Genomic DNA, 18175 nt, shown 5'->3' on the forward strand with positions numbered 1-18175 from the left:
CAGGCTATGTAGATTTCGCCTCGTTTCGCTATGGTTTGCCACATCCCATAGCGAGTGCCTCAACTTCAACCAGTTGGGCCAGAGTCCCCCCCCCAGGCCAGCCCACTCAGAGACCCATTCATATTGGCAAGCATTGGCCTGGCCGCGTTCAGTCTTCTGTCGAGTGTCGTAGCGTGCACATCGAGTGTCTTCTCCAGTCTCCATCTCCATCTCCAACTCGATCCGATCCGATTCGATTCGAGCCGATCTGATCCGAACTGTCTCACTCCGCTGCAGTCTCTAATCTCGCATCGAGTCGCGTTCGCGTGTGACGTGTTTGTTTCAACGAAATTGCAAGCGTTTTAATTGAAGAAAAGAATCCCAACCACTCTAGGTAATTGAAACACTTGAATGCATCAAAAAAATTCGCCATAAAGCGCCTTGGTGGTCCCTTGCAAATGGTTTTGTTTATATTTCTACGTACAATTGTAGTTGTCTTTTGATTGAGGTATTGTCTTTCGCTTTTCGAGGCAATTGGTCTGCTGCAATGGCAGCAGCAATTCGAAACATTTACCTGCCCAGCGAAGCGTTTAATTGGAGATTATATAAACATCTTTGTATAATCGAGCTGCTTGTTGTCTGCTCTACTGCCACTTGCTCATGATCGTCTCAAGTCTGTCTGTCTGTCTGTCTGTCCGCGTCTGTGTCTGTGTATGTCAGGGTCGTGTCGTGAACTGTCGCACTAGATACAAAATATTAAGTCTTTAAATATTTTAATATTTATACACATTTTGCTGGTACATTTCCGTGAGCGTGGCAGTGAGGCCCTTGGGGGAGGCCCTTTGCATAAATTTGATTCGGAGCTTACACGTTGCGTTGCGCTGTGTTGTCGCTTTGTCAATTTTATGCCCCGCCTGGGCTTCATCTCATTTTTGTATCAGTGTCCGATCCGATACAAAAAGCAATTTACATATTCAGGGGGGTTTTTTTCTTATTTTTTGTATTTGTGAGACCTGCCACCAAAGGCCAACTGGGGTGGGGGGAATGGAATCGAAGAATTGCCAAACATTTAAAAATTTGTTCGATTTCATGGTGCCTCGAGTGGTTTACTTAATGATCCTACACACAAAACTCACGATTGCTCGTGGCAGAAGCCTTAGCCCAGAGGTCAAACAGTCAGTCTATCATTCATTTTGCTGCAACTTCAGACACATAGACTGACAAATTGTTGGACTGTGTAGTGCACATTCGATCGTTTTAATGGACCCACTCCATCCAACATCGATAGTCAGTTCTGAGGCCGCAGCTAATATTTGCAATATGCAAGACAAGAGGAAGCCAGACAGACAGACAAACACACACACACACACACAGATAAAGTTACAAAGATTTAAAAATGTTTCTACTACTTACAAATGAATGCCTAACCTAACATAACCGGTTTGAAAATATGACAAAACAGAGGAGCGAATTCAAATGGCATACATTTATAAGTATACTTAGTATAGTGTCGCTTTTAGTAGGGTCAGTTATTTTCAAAATCATTACAATAAGTGGCTCTTAAGATCCAAACTTGTGAACCACTAGAAAGAAGTTGCTGATTGATTGATTTCAATATTAATCAGCTCAAATGTGGCCTCGAAAGATAGCCAAAAGTACCCAAAATTATTCCAAAAACTCAAGCTAAGAAATATGTTTTTGATTCTTCCATCTGTTCCTGCCTCTAATTAGAAGGGAAGTGCAACAAACATTTAAATTTCGCTTCCTTGCTTTGCCATTTCCGCTCCTTTGGCGGCTTTCTTTCAAGTGTGTCCGCACATCGCCCTTCCCTCAAGTTCGTTGCCCAAGTCTATTGTTTGCTGTCAATCCGACAGAGCTGGAGATGGAGACGTGGTCGGTGCTTCGTTGTTTTAGCTTGAGTTTGTGTGGTTATGCTTATGATTTTGGCTTTGACAACTTGCTCGACCTGGCGGCTGGCTCTATTTGTGGCTCTCGAAATTTGGCTCAATGTGTGCCGCTCGATGCTTGCATAAGTTGCAGGCACCAGCTGCCGCTGACTGTTCGGCTTCACACATTCGGCAGACGCGTTTTAATTGGCAATAAACCCCGAAACTGAGGCTAGGTAACAAGCCCCCTAAAGGCAGGTGCTAAGTGATGAAGGAGAACCGCAATTTGCCGCACAGCCACAGCCACAGCCACTGCTGGAGCTCCATCTCTAACACTTGTCTGTGAGTCTCAGCCTTAGCTCCAGCTCGAGTGTGTAGTTCAAGGTGTAGTGCTGCAAAGACAGAGGTGCAGTGTCATGCTTTCATTGCAATTTTCGCCTTAAACACTTAGCTCGAAGGGGGAAACAGATACAGATTTCAATGTGGATATGGATATGGCTATGATAAAGGGTTATGGGTTATGAATTATGCTTGGGCGGATGCCAAAAAGCAAACACGTCCGCTCGTTGTTGCAATAAATGTCGTGACATGCCCAAAGTGCAAGAGATCGGCCGGAGATCGCTCAGAGGTGGAGACACAGATGTGGCCAAGTGTAACGCGGATGCAATCCAAGCCGAATGCAGATTGGGCAACGTCCACTTGCAACAGTCCCCGAACAGCGAGCGTGGAGTGGGGGCGATATGCTACCCCACCACCCGGTCCATTGCATAATGGCGCAAAGAAATGCGAATCCACAGTGCAGGCGCAATCGAAAACCCAAATAGAAACTGAAAGTCCAATCTGAAACCCGTTTGCAGCAGGTGGCTTTTGTGGCAAGAGAGGCACGCGTGCCACAGACGGGGGCAGTCCGGCCAGCCGAGGCACAGAATTAGCCCCAGTTTTTCCAGCTTGCAGCTTGCGACATTTTGCGAGTCGATTGCGATTTTTCCTTTGACTGGTTTTTGCCTTCCCGGAATGCTTCTTGCAACAGCCACAACATAATCGACCATCTCCTCTCTCGCTCTGGCTTTGTTGCAGCAAGATGACGGTGGATCTATCGCCTGTGCAGGAGTACTACAAGGACAAGACGATCTTCATTACGGGAGCGTCTGGGTTCATGGGCAAGGTGCTGCTGGAGAAGCTCCTCTACTCCTGCCACTCGCTCAAGGAGGTGATCATCATCTGCCGCCCGAAGCGTGGCAAGACCCCGGAGTCGCGCCTGGAGGAGATGTACAAGCTGCCCATCTTCCAGCGCATCAGGGACGAGCGACCGCACATGCTCAAGAAGGTGACCATCTACCAGGGCGACGTTACCTTTGATTGTAAGTACTGGAAGCGCATCCAAGTGTGTGGGCTGCAAATCCTCATTCATCATTCTCTTTCAGTGTTGGGTCTGAGCGGAGACAGCCTGAAGCATGTGACGGAGAACACCAACATTGTGTTCCATATGGCGGCAACCCTCAAGCTGGAGGGAAATCTGCGCGACGCCATCGACATGAATCTAGTGGGCACCAAGCGCGCCCTGGCAGTGGCCAAGCAGATGAAGCACCTGGAGGCCTTTATCCACCTGTCGACGGCCTTCTGCAACTGCGACCAGGAGGTGATGTACGAAAAGGTGTACGAGTTCCCCCACAAGCCCGAGGATCTCATACGCCTGGCCGAGTGGATGGACGTGAAGACGCTCGACACCATCACCCCTGATCTGCTGAAGCCGCATCCAAACACCTACACCTACTCGAAGCGCCTGGCCGAGATCCTGGTGCGCGACCACTACGAGTCCATGCCGGTGATCATCGCTCGTCCCAGCATCGGTAAGTGATCTTTTTGGCCCATAGCGGCTCTCTGTGGTGGCCTATCCATGTATGTTTATGTTGCTTTGGCTTGCAGCTTCACAAGTGTTATTTATGTCATTAATTTGCTATGTCTGTGGCTATGCCTTCGGGGGGGCAAGTGCCATCTAAATGGCAAAACCTGGGAAATGGAAACTGTAGTCGCTGACGCCAGTGCTGCCTGCTCCTGCTGCTAACTAATCTTGCGCCTCCGCTTAACTTGCCTTCGGTCTATGTCTATGTTTATGTCTATTATTATTTTATATCTCTTGGGTCTATGGCTATGATGCCCCGAGACATTTGCTTATATTATTGTTGGCCACCTGGGGTTATTTCTTGAATGTCTCTTTGCAAAATTTACGATTTGTCTGTCAATTAAACTTTTCGATTGGAAATTTTGGCAATACGCCAGATAGAGAGAGCGAGGGAACGTCTCTAGTTTTGATAGTTTTTTGTAACCCATTGGGCAATAAATATTATACACATAGTAAAAATCACAATTATGGGAAGCCCCCTGTATCATCTGTATCGTCGGATAGGACACGCAGCAGTTGTTTGGTGGTTTTGAACCTGTTCTCCCGTAGCTCCCGTCTTCTCATCTGCAAAAAGAGCGATGAATTTTGCCTCGTTAAAAGTTTCTGGCTCTAATCTTGGCTCTGACTGCGGCTGAGATGAAGAAGGGATGATTCCATCCATGTAAGAGCGGGCTGTCTCTGTGCTCGGTTGGATCAAACTTTCTTGCATATCCATCTGCAACTGCTCTACGCAAAGAGCGATCCAGTCTCTGTCGTCTATTGTCGCTGGATTCGTCTTCGACAGCGATTGTGTCTCCGACTCCGTTTTGATTTTAAGGCCCAGATATGGTTACGCTTTTGATGTTAGCCTCGGATCTCGAATGGCGTTCTTGTTCTTTTGATATTCTCCGAACGAAATGCGAGTGTCCTCCTTGATGTGTTGCATGTTTCCCTTGCGACTTTCAACATCCAACTCCTCTTTTGCCACTGAGGTTGGAAGTGGATTATCGGTCTCTTCTGTAAGCTCAAAATAAAATGATTAGCAAAACAAAATTGTAAAATCCCACCCAGTCGCCGTATTCTTCGAGGTGCAACGAGGAAGTCGGCGGTTCCTGGCTTCAAGTTGGAGCTGAAAGACAAGGTTAAGCCGGAGTCTCTTGTTGTCAAAGCAGAGCCAAAAGCTGATGATTACGAATATAATACGTCATTTGTGCATTCACTTTATCACGCTAAAAGCAGAGTCTGCTACATTCGATATCCGTGTCTAATATCAATAGACGGAGTCGGAGACACAATCGAAGGCGAAGCCAGCGACAATATTAGAGCCCGCCAATTCTGGCGAAAGAGAATTCGTCAGCTTTTGGCTCTGCTTTGATAACAGGAGCCACCAGCTGTACCATGACTTTCGGCTCCAACGAGCAGCCAGAAGTCGCCGAATTCCTTGATGCACCTCGTAGAACACGAGGACTGGGTGGGATTTCCCAATTTTTGTTGTTAGCTATTTTATTTTGAGCTTACCTCTTTCGCAAGAACTTCTCAAAAGCACGCACAAAATAAAAATGTGATCCGGTTGCTGGCATTTTTCAGAGGGACCTTGAAACTGTATCGATAACTGAGTTATCGATAACAATACCGTCAGACCCTCAGATATATACCGAAATACATACGTATATCCTTTTATATGCAAAATATACTGCAAATATACCGAACATCTTAAATCATTTACATCGACTTTGATTAATTAGTTAGTTAGACTAGTTAGGATTCCGATTGATCATTGATAATTGAACAAACGAACGTAATACGTACTATACTGCGTCTATATAGCATTTCGAATAGCAGTACGATTGTATGGGTGGAGAACTGTAACACTCAATTTGCCCTAAAGCCGAGGCCAAACGTGTTTCCCTAGAAGCCCTCTCCCTTAGCCTCTAACTGGTTCCAATGGGTATTACCTCTAGGGCACACGCTCTTTATAACGAGGTAATCAACGGCTCATGGCCTGCAATTGATGGCACATGCCTAGCTGCAACGCCCCTGTCTAGAAGCTCTGTCTCCATCTGTGAGTACCTCCGATTGGGTTCAAGGCATTGATGACCCCCTTAGCATGGCAAATACACCATAAACATTGTCAATAGCGTCTTCATTTGCTAATCAGCTGGCAACGTGGCAGCAAAGTTTAGCGATTCCATGACGATGAATGTCTGAGCAGATGAATAGACTAAGGGAGTGGCCAGGGTTGGTCCGCGCGGCATTTAGGGGCTACATTTAAGATGCTTCTTGCTGCCTTCTGCTAATTGTTTAGAGTCGTTTTTTTATGCTTTTTTTGTGTGTGTGTCCGACCTCGTTCCGCTCCTGCTCACCCATTGCGCTTACGCCTGCTCCACCACCAACACCAACGCTGCAGATGCTCCTCCCCGCTGAGAAGCTTCTCTATAAGAAAACTGCAACCAAAACGAATGTGTTTAAACAGCAATCAAAACAGAAACAACGCTTAACCAACAAAAAAAAAAAGAAAAAGTTAAATTATGTACATGGCGGGGTTAAAACATTGCTTAAACAACAACAACAAAAACAACAGAAACAGAAACAGAAACAGCAACAGAAACCACAGCACACAGAGGGTTACGACTGGCATCGTCATTGACCAAAAAGTTCAATGAGCATGCAATGCAAACAACAACAACAACAACTGCAACCAGCCTCGCTTACCTACATACATACCTACCTCCCGCCCAACCACCACCCCCCGCCCGCCTGTTCACGCTGCTGCTGCTACAGCCAAGACCCAGCCAAAGACTTTGCCTCCGTCTCCGTCTCCTGTTGCCTGAGCGGAGAAGCACAGCACGCATACAAATTGCTCGGAGTCCCCCCGCATCCGCAGTGTCCTGTATCCTGTCCAGATTGATGATACCCAACGTTCACTGCATCAGTGTCGCCATCGGCCTACGAGCCCGTGCCCGGATGGGTGGACAGTCTGAATGGACCAACCGGCCTGATAGTGGGCGCCGGCAAGGGCGTCATCCGCTCGATGCTCATCGATACGCGCCATCTCTCGGAGGTGATACCGGTGGACTATGCCATCAATGGGCTGTGCGTGATCCCCTACCAGTTCACGGGACTGAAGGAGCGGCCCGCGGAGGTGCCCGTGTACAATATCACGTGCGCAGACCACCGCAAGATGCAGTGGGGCGAGGTGATCGACATGAGCAAGGACATTGGCTATCGCTATCCGTTCGAGGCGGGCCTCTGGTACCCGGACGGCTGCATCACCACCAACAGGCTGCACCACAAGATCAACGTGATCCTGTTCCATTGGCTGCCCGCTTACTTCATTGACTTTATGCTGCTGCTGCTCGGCCAGAAGAGATTGTAAGTTTCGCCAGGGGCACAAAACCAGCCAGGGCTGACAGTTTCCTCCTCCCTCCCTTCCTTCGGCTAGTATGGTCCGCATTCAGAACCGCATCTCTGTGGGCCTCGAGGTGCTGCAGTTCTTCACGATGAGGGCCTGGTTCTTCAAGTCGGACGCCTACTCGTCCCTCTGGAACATCATGAACGACGTGGACAAGAAAAAGTATGTACCCAAAGAGTACGGAGTGGCCGAAGTTGACTAAATGAGATTCACTCGAAAGCTTCAACATGGACATGGACCCCGTGGAGACTGTGCCCATGTACATCGAGTCGTGTGTCGTGGGCGGGCGGCAGTATCTGATGAAGGAATCGCCCGACAGCCTGCCGCGTGCCCGGCTCCAGCTAAAGCTGTAAGAGTGCCCCACAATACTTGCACCCCATAGATTCCAGATCTATTTCCATTTTAGCATGTACATCTTGGATCGTGTGTGCAAGACGGTCATCGTGGGCTCCCTGTGCTACTGGACCTACGGTGTGGTGGCACGTCTCTTGGGCATCTAAGGTGGTGGCCTCCGACTTCGACTTCGACTTCGAGTTCGAATTCGGACCAAAACAATTCTCAAATTCATCTGCGCGCATTCCTCAATCAAATCAATCTCAAACTCTGCTTAGGTTCGCTTTGGGGCACTACATTCGGGGCACCACTCGAGTGCCTCGAATCTGGTTTTCATTTTATAGCTTAAGTGATATTTTATGTTTCATGTGAAATAAAACAAAAAAACAAAAAGAAAAACAAAACAAAATTCAATGTGCTATGTGTCATATGTGTGTTTGTGTGTGTTCCAAGTGTCCAAGTGTTGATCCAGTGCTGAGGACCATCCGCTCCCGAGACAACACAAACAACACAAACAGAACAAACTACACAACACAACACAACACAACACAATCGAGCGCCACACTCTCTACCTGTTGACACGAATATACTCAGACTACATAAATATATTCCTACATTCACTATTCATTCATTCTTTCATTCATGGAACTCTCCAAACCACATTCCCATTCAACAAACAAACAAACACTCAAACTCACACTTAAAACGGCTTCGGTGATCATCATTCTGGTGCTTTCGTGGTATGTAGAGTCAATCAATCACTTGGAATCTCCAACGTATCCAATTGATGGCCTTTTAATCGGACTTCTTCGCCTCCTTCCCGCAGTCTCGCCTGCTGCCTATGAACCGATTCCTGGCTGGGTGGACAACATGAATGGACCCACGGGTCTGATGATCGGCTGCGGCAAGGGCGTCATCAGATCTGTGCTGGTCAATCAGGACTACAAAGCGGAGGTCATACCCGTGGACTATGCCATCAATGGCCTCATCGTGATCCCCTACGAGTTTAACAAGCAGGCCAAGCGCCCCGCCCAGGTGCCCGTCTACAACATCACCAATGCGGAGCACAGAAAGATGACAATGGGCACCGTGGTGGAGCTGAGCAAGCGCATCAATAGGCAGATACCACTCAACGCAGGCCTCTGGTATCCGGATCCCTGTGTGACCACCAACAAAGTTTACCACAACATCAATGTTTCGCTCTTCCACTGGCTGCCCGCCTACTTCCTCGACTTCCTGTTGCTTCTGTTTGGCCAAAAGAGATTGTAAGTAAATCTAGCTGAAAGTTGGTCTCTCCTACTCACTGAATCTGCTCTACCCCTTCAGCATGGTGCGAGTGCAGGAGAAGATCTCGACGGGCCTGGGCGTGCTTCAGTTCTTTACCCTCACAGCCTGGTCCTTCCGCTCCGAACTTTATTGCTCCTTGTGGAACAAACTCAACGAGGAGGACAAGGCGATGTAAGTACCTTAGGTTCGAGCTCAGAGTTTATGCTAATCTTCATTCCAATGGCAGCTTTAACATGAACATGCACGTGAAGGAGACGGAAGACGATTACATGGTGCAGTGTGCCCTCGGTGCTCGCAAGTTTATACTGAAGGAGAAGGAGGAGGACCTGCCCACGGCCCGCATGCACATGAAGATGTGAGTGATCCATCCAGAGGCCAGAACGCCAACTAACTCTCACGTGTCTCTCCCTCTGCAGCCAATTCATAGTGGATGTCGTGTGCAAGACTGTCATTGTGGGTCTGTTCCTATACTATGTCCTCAAGTGGACGGGGGCCTTGGCCCTGTTTTGAGACCAAGGATTCTGGATAGTCTTTGGATTCTCGTTTGTTTGGTGGTCACAGGCATTTACTTAGTCACAAATCTTAGTCATAGTTACGCATATTCGAGGTTATGTTTCCAAATAAATACGATTCCTAGGTTGTTGTACATAAACATCTATCTCTATCTTCAACGTTGTTTGCTCTTCTTGACCCCTGGCCTCCACTGATAATCTTAAGGTGCGAGTCTGTTCGACTGTAGTTGACATCTTTTCTGTTCCACCAGTAACGCCCGCTGTGGCTGAGCCCCTGCCAGGTTGGGTGGACAACATGAATGGACCCACGGGCGTGCTCATTGGCGCCGGCAAGGGCGTCATTCGATCCATGATTTGCAACGGTGACTTGAGGTCGGAGGTCATACCAGTGGATATAGCCATCAACGGGTTGATTCTGCTGCCGTACCACAACAGTTTCGTGGAGGAGAGGTAAGTCTTGGACACGCCACACTTCCCATGGGTAACTAATAGAGCCTGCCTTTGTCACAGGCCCCTGCAGATACCAGTCTACAATCTGACCGTGGACGATGCCAAGAAACGCACCTGGAAATGGGTCATGGACGTGGGCCGGGATCTCGGCAAGAAGTACCCCTTCGAGGTGGGTCTCTGGTATCCGGATGGCAACATGACGTCCAGCAAATTGTACCACACCTTCTGCACGATCATGTTCATGTGGCTGCCGGCCTACATCATCGACTTTCTGCTCCTCATCTTCGGACAGCGTCGCTTGTAAGAGCTGGCATATCCCACTCCTCATGGTGTACTCACTGTACTCACATTCCTCTTTGCTTAGCATGGTCCGGGTACAGACGAAGGTCTCTGTGGGTCTGGAGGTGCTTCAGTTCTTCACCACGCGCAACTGGGACTTCAAGTCCACGCATTTCCAGCAGATCTATCATAAATTGGGAGAAACAGATCGAAAAATGTAAGCCACACAAACATATCTGTACTCTATTACCTGACTAATACGATCTCCCGTAGCTTCAAGATCAACAGCGACGATGTGGACGACTATGAGTACATGAAGCTGAGCATTTTGGGCGGTCGCCAGTATGTGATGAAGGAGCCCCTCACCTCCTTGCCGAAATCGCGCATACAGCTGAGATTGTGAGTAGCAGTTCTGCAATAATAATTATGTAACTCTTTAAACCAAATCCAATTCCAGCTTGTATTGCCTGGATCGTATTTGCAAGACGTTGATCATGACGGGCCTGCTGTATTGGTCTTCTCAGAAGCTGGGACTCATCGAACTCGTCCGGAACGGGCTCTTTGTGTCCAAATGAGCTCTAACGGATACTAATATACACATACTTAATCCATTTAAGAGTTGCGTTCAATTAGATTTTACTATTGTCTTCGTTACCCCAATGTTCATGTGCCTCTTGAGATGTTTTCACCTTAATTCACTTTGTACAAATAGTCAGGACTTGTATACTTCACAATATATATTAAAGGACATTTTCAATGGTATGCTGTTGTAGCTTCACTAGTCAGCTGTTGTGCATTCAAATTATATTAAATGATTTCAGGCTCAGAAGTCGAAAATTGCGAAAGCCCCGAGGTATGTTGTGGTTTGTTTACGCCATGCGGTGCACAGTGGCGCTCTCTTGCTACTCGTGACTGAAGCTTGAAGCTTTTGCTGACTATCGATAGCACAACTAGCGATCGGAAAGCCCTCGACCGATCGAACGGCCGTTTTATTTAGACGGCCCGCCAAGTATTCAATGCTTCATTCGTTCGCTGGATTTGACAGAAGAAAGTAACGTGCGTGCCATCAGTGCTGATCGATGTAAATATCTTTAAGAATTTAAGAAAATATTTCGAAAACGTAGATTTAAAAAAACCCCTGAGGTGTTTCTAAAAAGCAAATCAATGAATCATCCGACGATTATGTAAATCAGGACTGAGTGATGCTGTGCTGTGACATGGCTTAAGCTGTGAATGCGACGATGATGAGTCGCGGAGATTTTTAATTTATTATTAGTTACTGTGAATGAATCATGTATGTGTGTAATGCAGGAAAGAGTAAAACCGCAGTTGCAAAGATCAGCTCACTTCCAGCCCACTCAACAGCAATAGCAGCAGAGACAGTGAAAACAAGTTTTAAAATATTTAACGCCAAGGTTAAAAAACTGCAGAAAAACGGCGCCCACGGCGAAAGTAACAAAAATACAATCAAAAAATCCTCTTTTGTTTTAATGACGTCGCCGGCAGCTAATTAATTGATTGAACTGCATTTGATAAATGATTAAAATATTGAATTAACACTCATACTGTGACATCATCGCCAGAAGGAGGTTTTCGAAAAATGATTTTCTAACGTGGGCCGTGCCCGTCAATGGTCACGATCACTTTTATGCTGATGCCCTAAAAGGCAACACAACGCCTGCGGTGGCCCGTTTTCTCAAGTGTTTATTGTGCTTTGGTTTCTAGCAAGAAAATAATCAAGTAATGAAAATAATGAAGAAATAAACGAACAAATCGTGTCCGACCATCACTCGATCCCCTCCCGTTCGGATTGTGTGCAACAGCAGTAAATGGAGTCCAGTCCCAGTCGGGTTCGGGAGTAATCGTAGCCTCGCTTCATTTGCATTTACTTTGGGCGTCGAGTGCTTCCGTTCACATTACACATGTACCGAGTGCTGAATTTGCATTCTTTATTACCAATTACCAATTAAATAATCTATCGATTAGGCGATATGTGGATACACACGAGTGACAGGGGCCCAATTTGATCGTTGGCTGGATTCATTCGTTTGCCGATTTGGCTCCGCCCACAAAGCTTATTTGTTTATTCGTTTTTTTTTTCTACTTTAAGCAGTGCACAAAGGCGTAGTCCCAAAAGGGGGGAGCAATAAGATTCTTTTACAGTGCAAATACAAGTGATATTTAATTAGTTTCTCGGGCATCTTATATTGTAAACTGAAAGTTCGGGGGAGAATCGTGTGTGCCGCCTCATGTGGACTTAATTAAATGATTCGAAATTATCGAAACGTGCGGGGCACTGACTGACATACACCCCGCCCACCCTCTAGCACACCACACACCCCTCTCGAATCTTTTGTTGTGTTTTGTACGAGTACATGATGTGGGCCAGCCAATTGTTTATGAAGTGCACAGCGAGTACGAACGAGTGGTATACTATATCCAATATATAGAGCATGTACATGTGCTCCATGTGTGTGTGTGTGTGTGTGTATCCACTTTAGTTAAGTTAAGCATGTGCCCATGTGTTTGTGAGCTGCTGCCAGCTAAACATTTCTTCTCTGGTATACAACTAAATTTTGTTGCTTGTTTTTTGTCTGCGGATGCCACTCGGAGGCAGTTCGGCATGAAGTCATGCTTGGGCTCAGCTCCACTCCAGAGCCCCAGCTCCTCGCACGCATTAATCTTAATTATGAACTTTTTATGATGACAATTTCGGGGCTGCGTTTCACTACAAAAAAAAGCAACATCTATTGTAGATCAAGATTTCAGTTTGTTTCTGCCACTCCCAAGTAGTTGTTGCTGTACTTTTTTCTACGTACTGAAATAGTTGGCTATTGCCTTTTGTTTTTCCAGTCTTAATGCCAAGTGTAAACACATCGTCTGGTCTGTTCTTCATTAAATGCAACAAAAAATGCTGAGAATGTATACAATTCGCCATAAATTGTGTGCCAATAAACAGACTTTATGGACAAGTGAATTTTAGTAGTGTTTACTCTGATCTCCTCCTCCCACGACTGCTGGAGGGTCTGTCTCACAGTCACGATGGCGAGTTCCGAATTTCAGCACTCGATCGGATTTCGTACTTCTTGACAGACCCGACGGATAAACGCAGCTGGGCCTGTTCAGCTGTGCTAATATATATAGTTTATCGCATGCAGAACTTTAGATTAACCCGACCCCTGTGGCACTTCCCCTTTGCGAAGAGATTTCACATTCGCAGCTCTCCAGCAACACAAAGAACTGAATAACACTGAGAGCTAATTTGGGAAATTTCAGAGGCTCCAGCTCTGATTCCAAATTCCAGATGTTCCAACAGACTCCAAGCAGATAAATATATAATTCACTCAGACAAAAAAAGATATATTATGTATACATATTTTTTGATGGAAGTTTCCTTTCTCAGTGTGAGTGTTATCTGAGAGGAGGGGGCACAAAAATGCTGACAATCGTTAAACTTCCCGCGTTACAAGTATATACTCCATCCCATAACATTTGCTTTTTGCAGCTGAGAGTTGTGCAAGACTTCCCGTTAAGTGCAATTATTTTCATACCCGACTCTTTTTTTTCTGCATTTCCCCGCAAACCTGATCAACGGGTTTCTTCTGTCAGGCTGTTAGTGCATTCCCCTCCAGACTCCGGATACTCTGCGATTTCTACAGGTTTCCTTGCTTAAGTGCCACAAATATTGCGAAACAAATGGCAGAGTTTGTCCCCCAAAATGCATCAATAATTCAGGCAGTTCTCCCATTTACTAGGTTCAGATGCGGCTAAGAGGTGAAGGTCTTCAGTTTTCTGTTAATTATTGCGAGTTCGAGTATTACGCCATTCTGTCAACCAAAGACTTAGTAAGACTTTGGGTTGAGCTTCGGCTTAGGCAAACAATGAATCTGTTTGTTTGTCAATTGCTTGGACAAATACTTGCACTCGTACTCGGCTGGACAAACAAATACCAGACTAGAGGAAAGATGGGGTTAGATGGGAGAACAAGTCGAGACCAAATGAAGGGCCAATTAAGGAAGGTGATTGTGCGATTTTGTTTATCTTATCAGCGACAAATTGTAGCCCACCAGGGGCCTTATTTACAGTCCACAATTTGTTTGCATACATTAGCCCAAGAGCTACCCACAATGGGGGAGAAGATGCTTCCTGATTACCAATTCTTAGGCTATTGATATACAATCATTGGGAGAATATTCAAATTAGCCTGGTCTCATGTGTGATTAGCCGATTTCTCACACATTTCAAGCATCAAAGCAGACAGCACAGAACGGAACAGAACAGCCATGGAGATGAAGAAGTTGGAGAAGATCCCACAGAAGAAGCCGCCTTGAAATTTACGAAAAAAGCCGACTATAAATCGCACGATTTCAGCACTCCCCCAGAGCTCTATCTAAACCCTCCATTCGGAACAGTATTCAAAGCGTAGAGCGTAACCAATTGATTGCTAATTGATATTGATGTGTCGATTATTTTATGATTATTCTTTATGATCGTTAAATTTTGATATCCCAAAAACGCGGCCGAGTTCAAATTTGTAGTTCACTTTAACCAATCACAGGCCACTTCTCAGCCTAAGTACTTCTCAGACCTTGTCTTGTCTTCAGTTGTATTGTTATAATTTAATAACTACACGGGAGGGCACTGGTACCGTCCTACCACAAAAACCACTTAAAGACGCTTTCTTTAATTGCCCCAAAAACGAAGATTTGGTCTTTTGTTTTTCGAGAAACCTGTGGGGCAGCTTTCGGCTGTGGCTCTCGGACTGTGGCCACCAGCTGCTGGTCGGCTCCATGGACAGAAACAGACAGACACAGACAGAGTCATTTGTGTGAAAATCATCGGAGCATGAAGCGTTGTCAAATGCCGTTTGTTGCGGGGGTCCACTCTCATGCTTTGTTTTGGCCATTTCAAGGTCTAGCCAGAAGCAGTCTGCTAGGTCAGACCTCCAGCGACCAAATCGGAGCACGAGCAATGCGGGTTCTGGCATCATTTCCATAGAAATGCCATACGCAGCGTGGGTTGGAAAAGATTAGTTGTAGTTGACATTGCTCATCCGCCCCATTCTCGCTTGACTCTTTGCAGACAGCAAAATGGATGTGAAAAACTGCGGCTTCATCGATCCGCAGGGACAGCTGAGCGCAGCTCTAGCTAATCGGGATATAAGGGAATTCCACACGGCCCTGGACAACGGTGCCCTGCCGAATCTCCAGGACGAGCGACACACGACGCTCTACGAGAAGGCGCTGTCCACACCGGGATGCGCACAGTTTATCGAGGCCTGCCTGGCCCACGGCTGCAATGTGAACTATGTAAGTTGCACATGTTCCAGCCACGATCTTCTACTAAGGGACTCTCCTCCAACAGATAAATCAAAAGCTTAACAAGGCTGCCATTAGCTATGCCGCAGACTCGCGGGATCCATCGAATCTGGCCGTGCTGCTGCGCCATGGGGGAGTCCAGCTGGACCGCAAGTATAGCCAGCTGACGCCCCTAAACTCGCTGGCCAAGAATCTCACAGCGGAGAATGCCTCAATGGTGGGCTCCTGCATCCAGCTGCTCCTCGAGCACGGCGCCTCTCCGAATGTGGTGGACCAGGGCGAGTTCACGCCCCTCCACCATGTGCTGAAGAACCGGAAGATTGAGGCCGGCACCAAGAAGGAGCTGATCGGGCTGTTCCTAACCCAGCCCCAGCTGGACATTGACAGCTATCGGAACGGGCAGGTGCGCCAGATGCTGAAGGATCAGTACCCGGAACTGTCCCTGCCAGAGCTGCGCGAGCCCGGAGCAGAGATCGACTGCGAGCGACTTCTCCGCACGCTACGGGATGGGGACGAGACCCAGTTTGAGCAACAGTTTGCAGAGTATCACCAGAACGCGAGCGGCAACGCGGACAACCAGCGCAATGCCAACCAGGAGGAGTATCTGTCCCTGCTGGAGGAGAGCATTAAGCGGGGCAAGCAACGAGCCTTCGAGGTCATCCTCGAAACGGGCATCAACATCAATCAAACGAAATTGAATGCGATCAGCCCCGTGGAGCTGGCCGTGATCTGGGGCAACCACAGGGCCCTGGACGTGCTCCTGAAGCACCCGCAGCTGAGGCTGAACTCGAATTCCAAGCTGCTGAACGCTGTGATCAGTCGTTTGGACGAGCAGCCACTGGACGACTTCTGCGACCACCAGCGCTGCTTGCAGCTGCTGCTCGAGAGCGATCGTGTGGACATCAACGAGGCGGACAAGGGTGGCCAGGTGCCGCTCTCCTATGCGGTGAAGTACCGCAACATCAAGGTGGCACAGGAGCTACTCAAACATGGGGCGTACATTGGGGCCAGAAGCGCGTTCGGGGATCTGCCCATACAGGAGATGGACCCGAAAGTGCTCGAGGAGCACTTCGATTCCTGCATCACCACCAACGGGGAGAAGCCCGGCGACCAGGGCTTTGAGATCGTCATCAACTACAAGAATCTGATGCGACGGCAGCAAGAGTCCGGACAGTCGGACAAGCGGCCAAGCATTCCGCACCAACTGCAGGACGAGATGACTCCAATCGCGTACATTGCCGAGTCCAAGGAGCTGCGCCACCTGCTGCAGCATCCGCTCATCTCGAGCTTCCTCTTCCTCAAGTGGCACCGCCTGTCGGTGATCTTCTATCTGAACTTTCTGCTCTACACGCTCTTCACTGCCTCCATTATCACGCACACGCTGCTCAAGTTCCACGAGAGTGACCACACGGCCCTGACTGCACTCTTTGGGCTGTTCTCCTGGATAGGCATTGTGTATCTCATAGTCCGAGAGGTCATTCAATTTGCCATGTCGCCGCTGCTGCACTTCTGGTCCATCACCAACTTGATGGAGGTGGCTCTCATCGTCCTGTCGATCCTGACCTGCATGGAGGCCAGCTACGACAAGGAGACGCAGCGCGTGCTGGCCGTCTTCACCATTCTGCTGGTGTCCCTGGAGTTCTGCCTGCTGGTGGGCTCCCTGCCAGTGCTCTCCATATCGACCCACATGCTTATGCTGCGCGCCGTCTCCAGCAGCTTCATCAAGAGCTTTGCCCTCTACTCGATCTTTGTGCTGACGTTCAGTCTGTGCTTCTACATACTGTTTGGCAAGCCGCAGGTGGACACGAAGGACAGCACGCCAGAGCCCGCAAAGGAGGGAAAGGACGATGGGCACTTCAACACTTTTTCGGTGCCCATCGAGGCGCTCATCAAGACGATTGTAATGCTCACGGGAGAGTTTGATGCCGGTGACATCAAGTTCGACAGCGTCTACACCTATCTGATATTCCTGCTCTTCGTTTTCTTCATGACCATTGTGCTGTTCAATCTGCTCAATGGTCTGGCCGTGAGCGACACTCAGGTGGGTGCACATTTCCTCTTCATTTCCGGATTGACTCAACTACAGATTAATCCCCTCTTCCGCAGGCGATCAAGGCACAGGCGGAGCTGAACGGCGCCATTGTACGCACCAATCTGCTGACCCGCTACGAGCAAGTTCTCACTGGCCGAGACGGACACGCTGGCTTCATTGTGGGCAGCGAACCCTTCCGCAGCATCTGCCAGCGATTGATGAACATCTACCCCAACTACCTGAGTCTGCGGCAGATCTCGGTGCTGCCCAACGACGGCAACAAGGTGCTGATACCCATGAGCAATGGCTTCGAGCTGCAGCCCCTGCATGGCAAGAGCCCGACCAGCTTCCAGCAGCTGCCCACGAGCGCCACGCAGAAGAAGCTGCTGGATCCGCCGTTGAAGCTGCTGCCCTGCTGCTGCTCCGTGCTGACCGGCCAGTGTTCCCAGATTGATGGCCGGACCGTGAAACTCGCCCTGGCCCTCATCGATGAGAATTCCAGTGCGGAGCAGAGGCGTCAGCGGGACCAGATTAACGATCGACGGCTGCAGATCATCGAACAGAAACTGGACCATCTGCTGCAAGTGCTGCAGGAGCGCACTTAGTCGGGCTCTGCTGGGGATTGGGGGACTCAGCTATAGTATTTATTTAATGAGTAATTATTTAGCATTTAACATATGTGTGTATAACCCGCATTCAAAGCAGACTCGCAGCTTAAGTTAGTCAGAAATTGTTTTTATTAACATACGAATAATGAAATTGAACAAAACCCTTAATAATTTGCTTGTTGTCAGTAAGTAAGTAG

The 18175-nt window shown here is 48.0% G+C and overlaps 2 protein-coding genes and 1 long non-coding RNA gene across 5 annotated transcripts; 2 read left to right on the forward strand and 1 right to left on the reverse strand.

Moving 5' to 3' along the window:
- Window positions 1-140: 140 nt before the first annotated feature.
- LOC117592201 (putative fatty acyl-CoA reductase CG5065) lies at window positions 141-10718 on the forward strand. 3 transcript variants are annotated; one of them, XM_034285811.1, is made up of 11 exons: window positions 141-373; window positions 2943-3226; window positions 3290-3715; window positions 6681-7119; window positions 7190-7321; window positions 7380-7508; window positions 7566-7630; window positions 8319-8757; window positions 8819-8950; window positions 9006-9134; window positions 9196-9441. In XM_034285811.1, the coding sequence occupies exons 2-11, from the start codon at window positions 2947-2949 to the stop codon at window positions 9287-9289; spliced, it is 2265 nt and encodes a 754-aa protein (XP_034141702.1). In that variant the 5' UTR covers window positions 141-373; window positions 2943-2946; the 3' UTR covers window positions 9290-9441. The 3 variants fall into 3 exon arrangements, with proteins under 3 accessions (XP_034141702.1, XP_034141703.1, XP_034141704.1); XM_034285812.1 differs by lacking the exons at window positions 6681-7119; window positions 7190-7321; window positions 7380-7508; ... (3 more) ...; window positions 9006-9134; window positions 9196-9441 and adding exons at window positions 9543-9741; window positions 9802-10041; window positions 10106-10237; window positions 10294-10419; window positions 10478-10718 and having other exon boundaries at window positions 142-373; XM_034285813.1 differs by lacking the exons at window positions 6681-7119; window positions 7190-7321; window positions 7380-7508; window positions 7566-7630 and having other exon boundaries at window positions 144-373.
- LOC117592209 lies at window positions 4064-5349 on the reverse strand. Its single transcript, XR_004574509.1, has 2 exons — window positions 5266-5349; window positions 4064-4764 (listed from the first exon to the last, which is right to left on the reverse strand). It is a non-coding gene; the product is annotated as an uncharacterized LOC117592209 (long non-coding RNA).
- A 321-nt stretch (window positions 10719-11039) lies between the features above and the next one.
- On the forward strand, window positions 11040-18171 carry LOC117582471 (transient receptor potential cation channel protein painless). Its single transcript, XM_034270208.1, has 4 exons — window positions 11040-11101; window positions 15103-15329; window positions 15385-17379; window positions 17445-18171. The coding sequence occupies exons 2-4, from the start codon at window positions 15111-15113 to the stop codon at window positions 17973-17975; spliced, it is 2745 nt and encodes a 914-aa protein (XP_034126099.1). The 5' UTR covers window positions 11040-11101; window positions 15103-15110; the 3' UTR covers window positions 17976-18171.
- The last annotated feature ends 4 nt before the right edge of the window (window positions 18172-18175 follow it).

This window comes from Drosophila guanche, unplaced genomic scaffold, assembly GCF_900245975.1.
Source record: "Drosophila guanche unplaced genomic scaffold, DGUA_6, whole genome shotgun sequence".
In the NCBI taxonomy this organism is placed as follows: domain Eukaryota; kingdom Metazoa; phylum Arthropoda; class Insecta; order Diptera; family Drosophilidae; genus Drosophila; species Drosophila guanche.

What these genes read in the sequence shown, in the direction of transcription:
- LOC117592201 (XM_034285811.1), top strand. Translation starts at nt 2,947, where the DNA reads ATGACGGTGGATCTATCGCCTGTGCAGGAGTACTACAAGGACAAGACG. An exon ending in CTGTTTGGCCAAAAGAGATT is followed by an intron (nt 8,758 to 8,818) that starts GTAAGTAAATCT and finishes CTACCCCTTCAG; the next exon opens with CATGGTGCGAGTGCAGGAGA. An exon ending in GCCCGCATGCACATGAAGAT is followed by an intron (nt 9,135 to 9,195) that starts GTGAGTGATCCA and finishes CTCCCTCTGCAG; the next exon opens with CCAATTCATAGTGGATGTCG.
- LOC117582471 (XM_034270208.1), top strand. Translation starts at nt 15,111, where the DNA reads ATGGATGTGAAAAACTGCGGCTTCATCGATCCGCAGGGACAGCTGAGC. An exon ending in ACGGCTGCAATGTGAACTAT is followed by an intron (nt 15,330 to 15,384) that starts GTAAGTTGCACA and finishes CTCCTCCAACAG; the next exon opens with ATAAATCAAAAGCTTAACAA. An exon ending in TGGCCGTGAGCGACACTCAG is followed by an intron (nt 17,380 to 17,444) that starts GTGGGTGCACAT and finishes CCTCTTCCGCAG; the next exon opens with GCGATCAAGGCACAGGCGGA.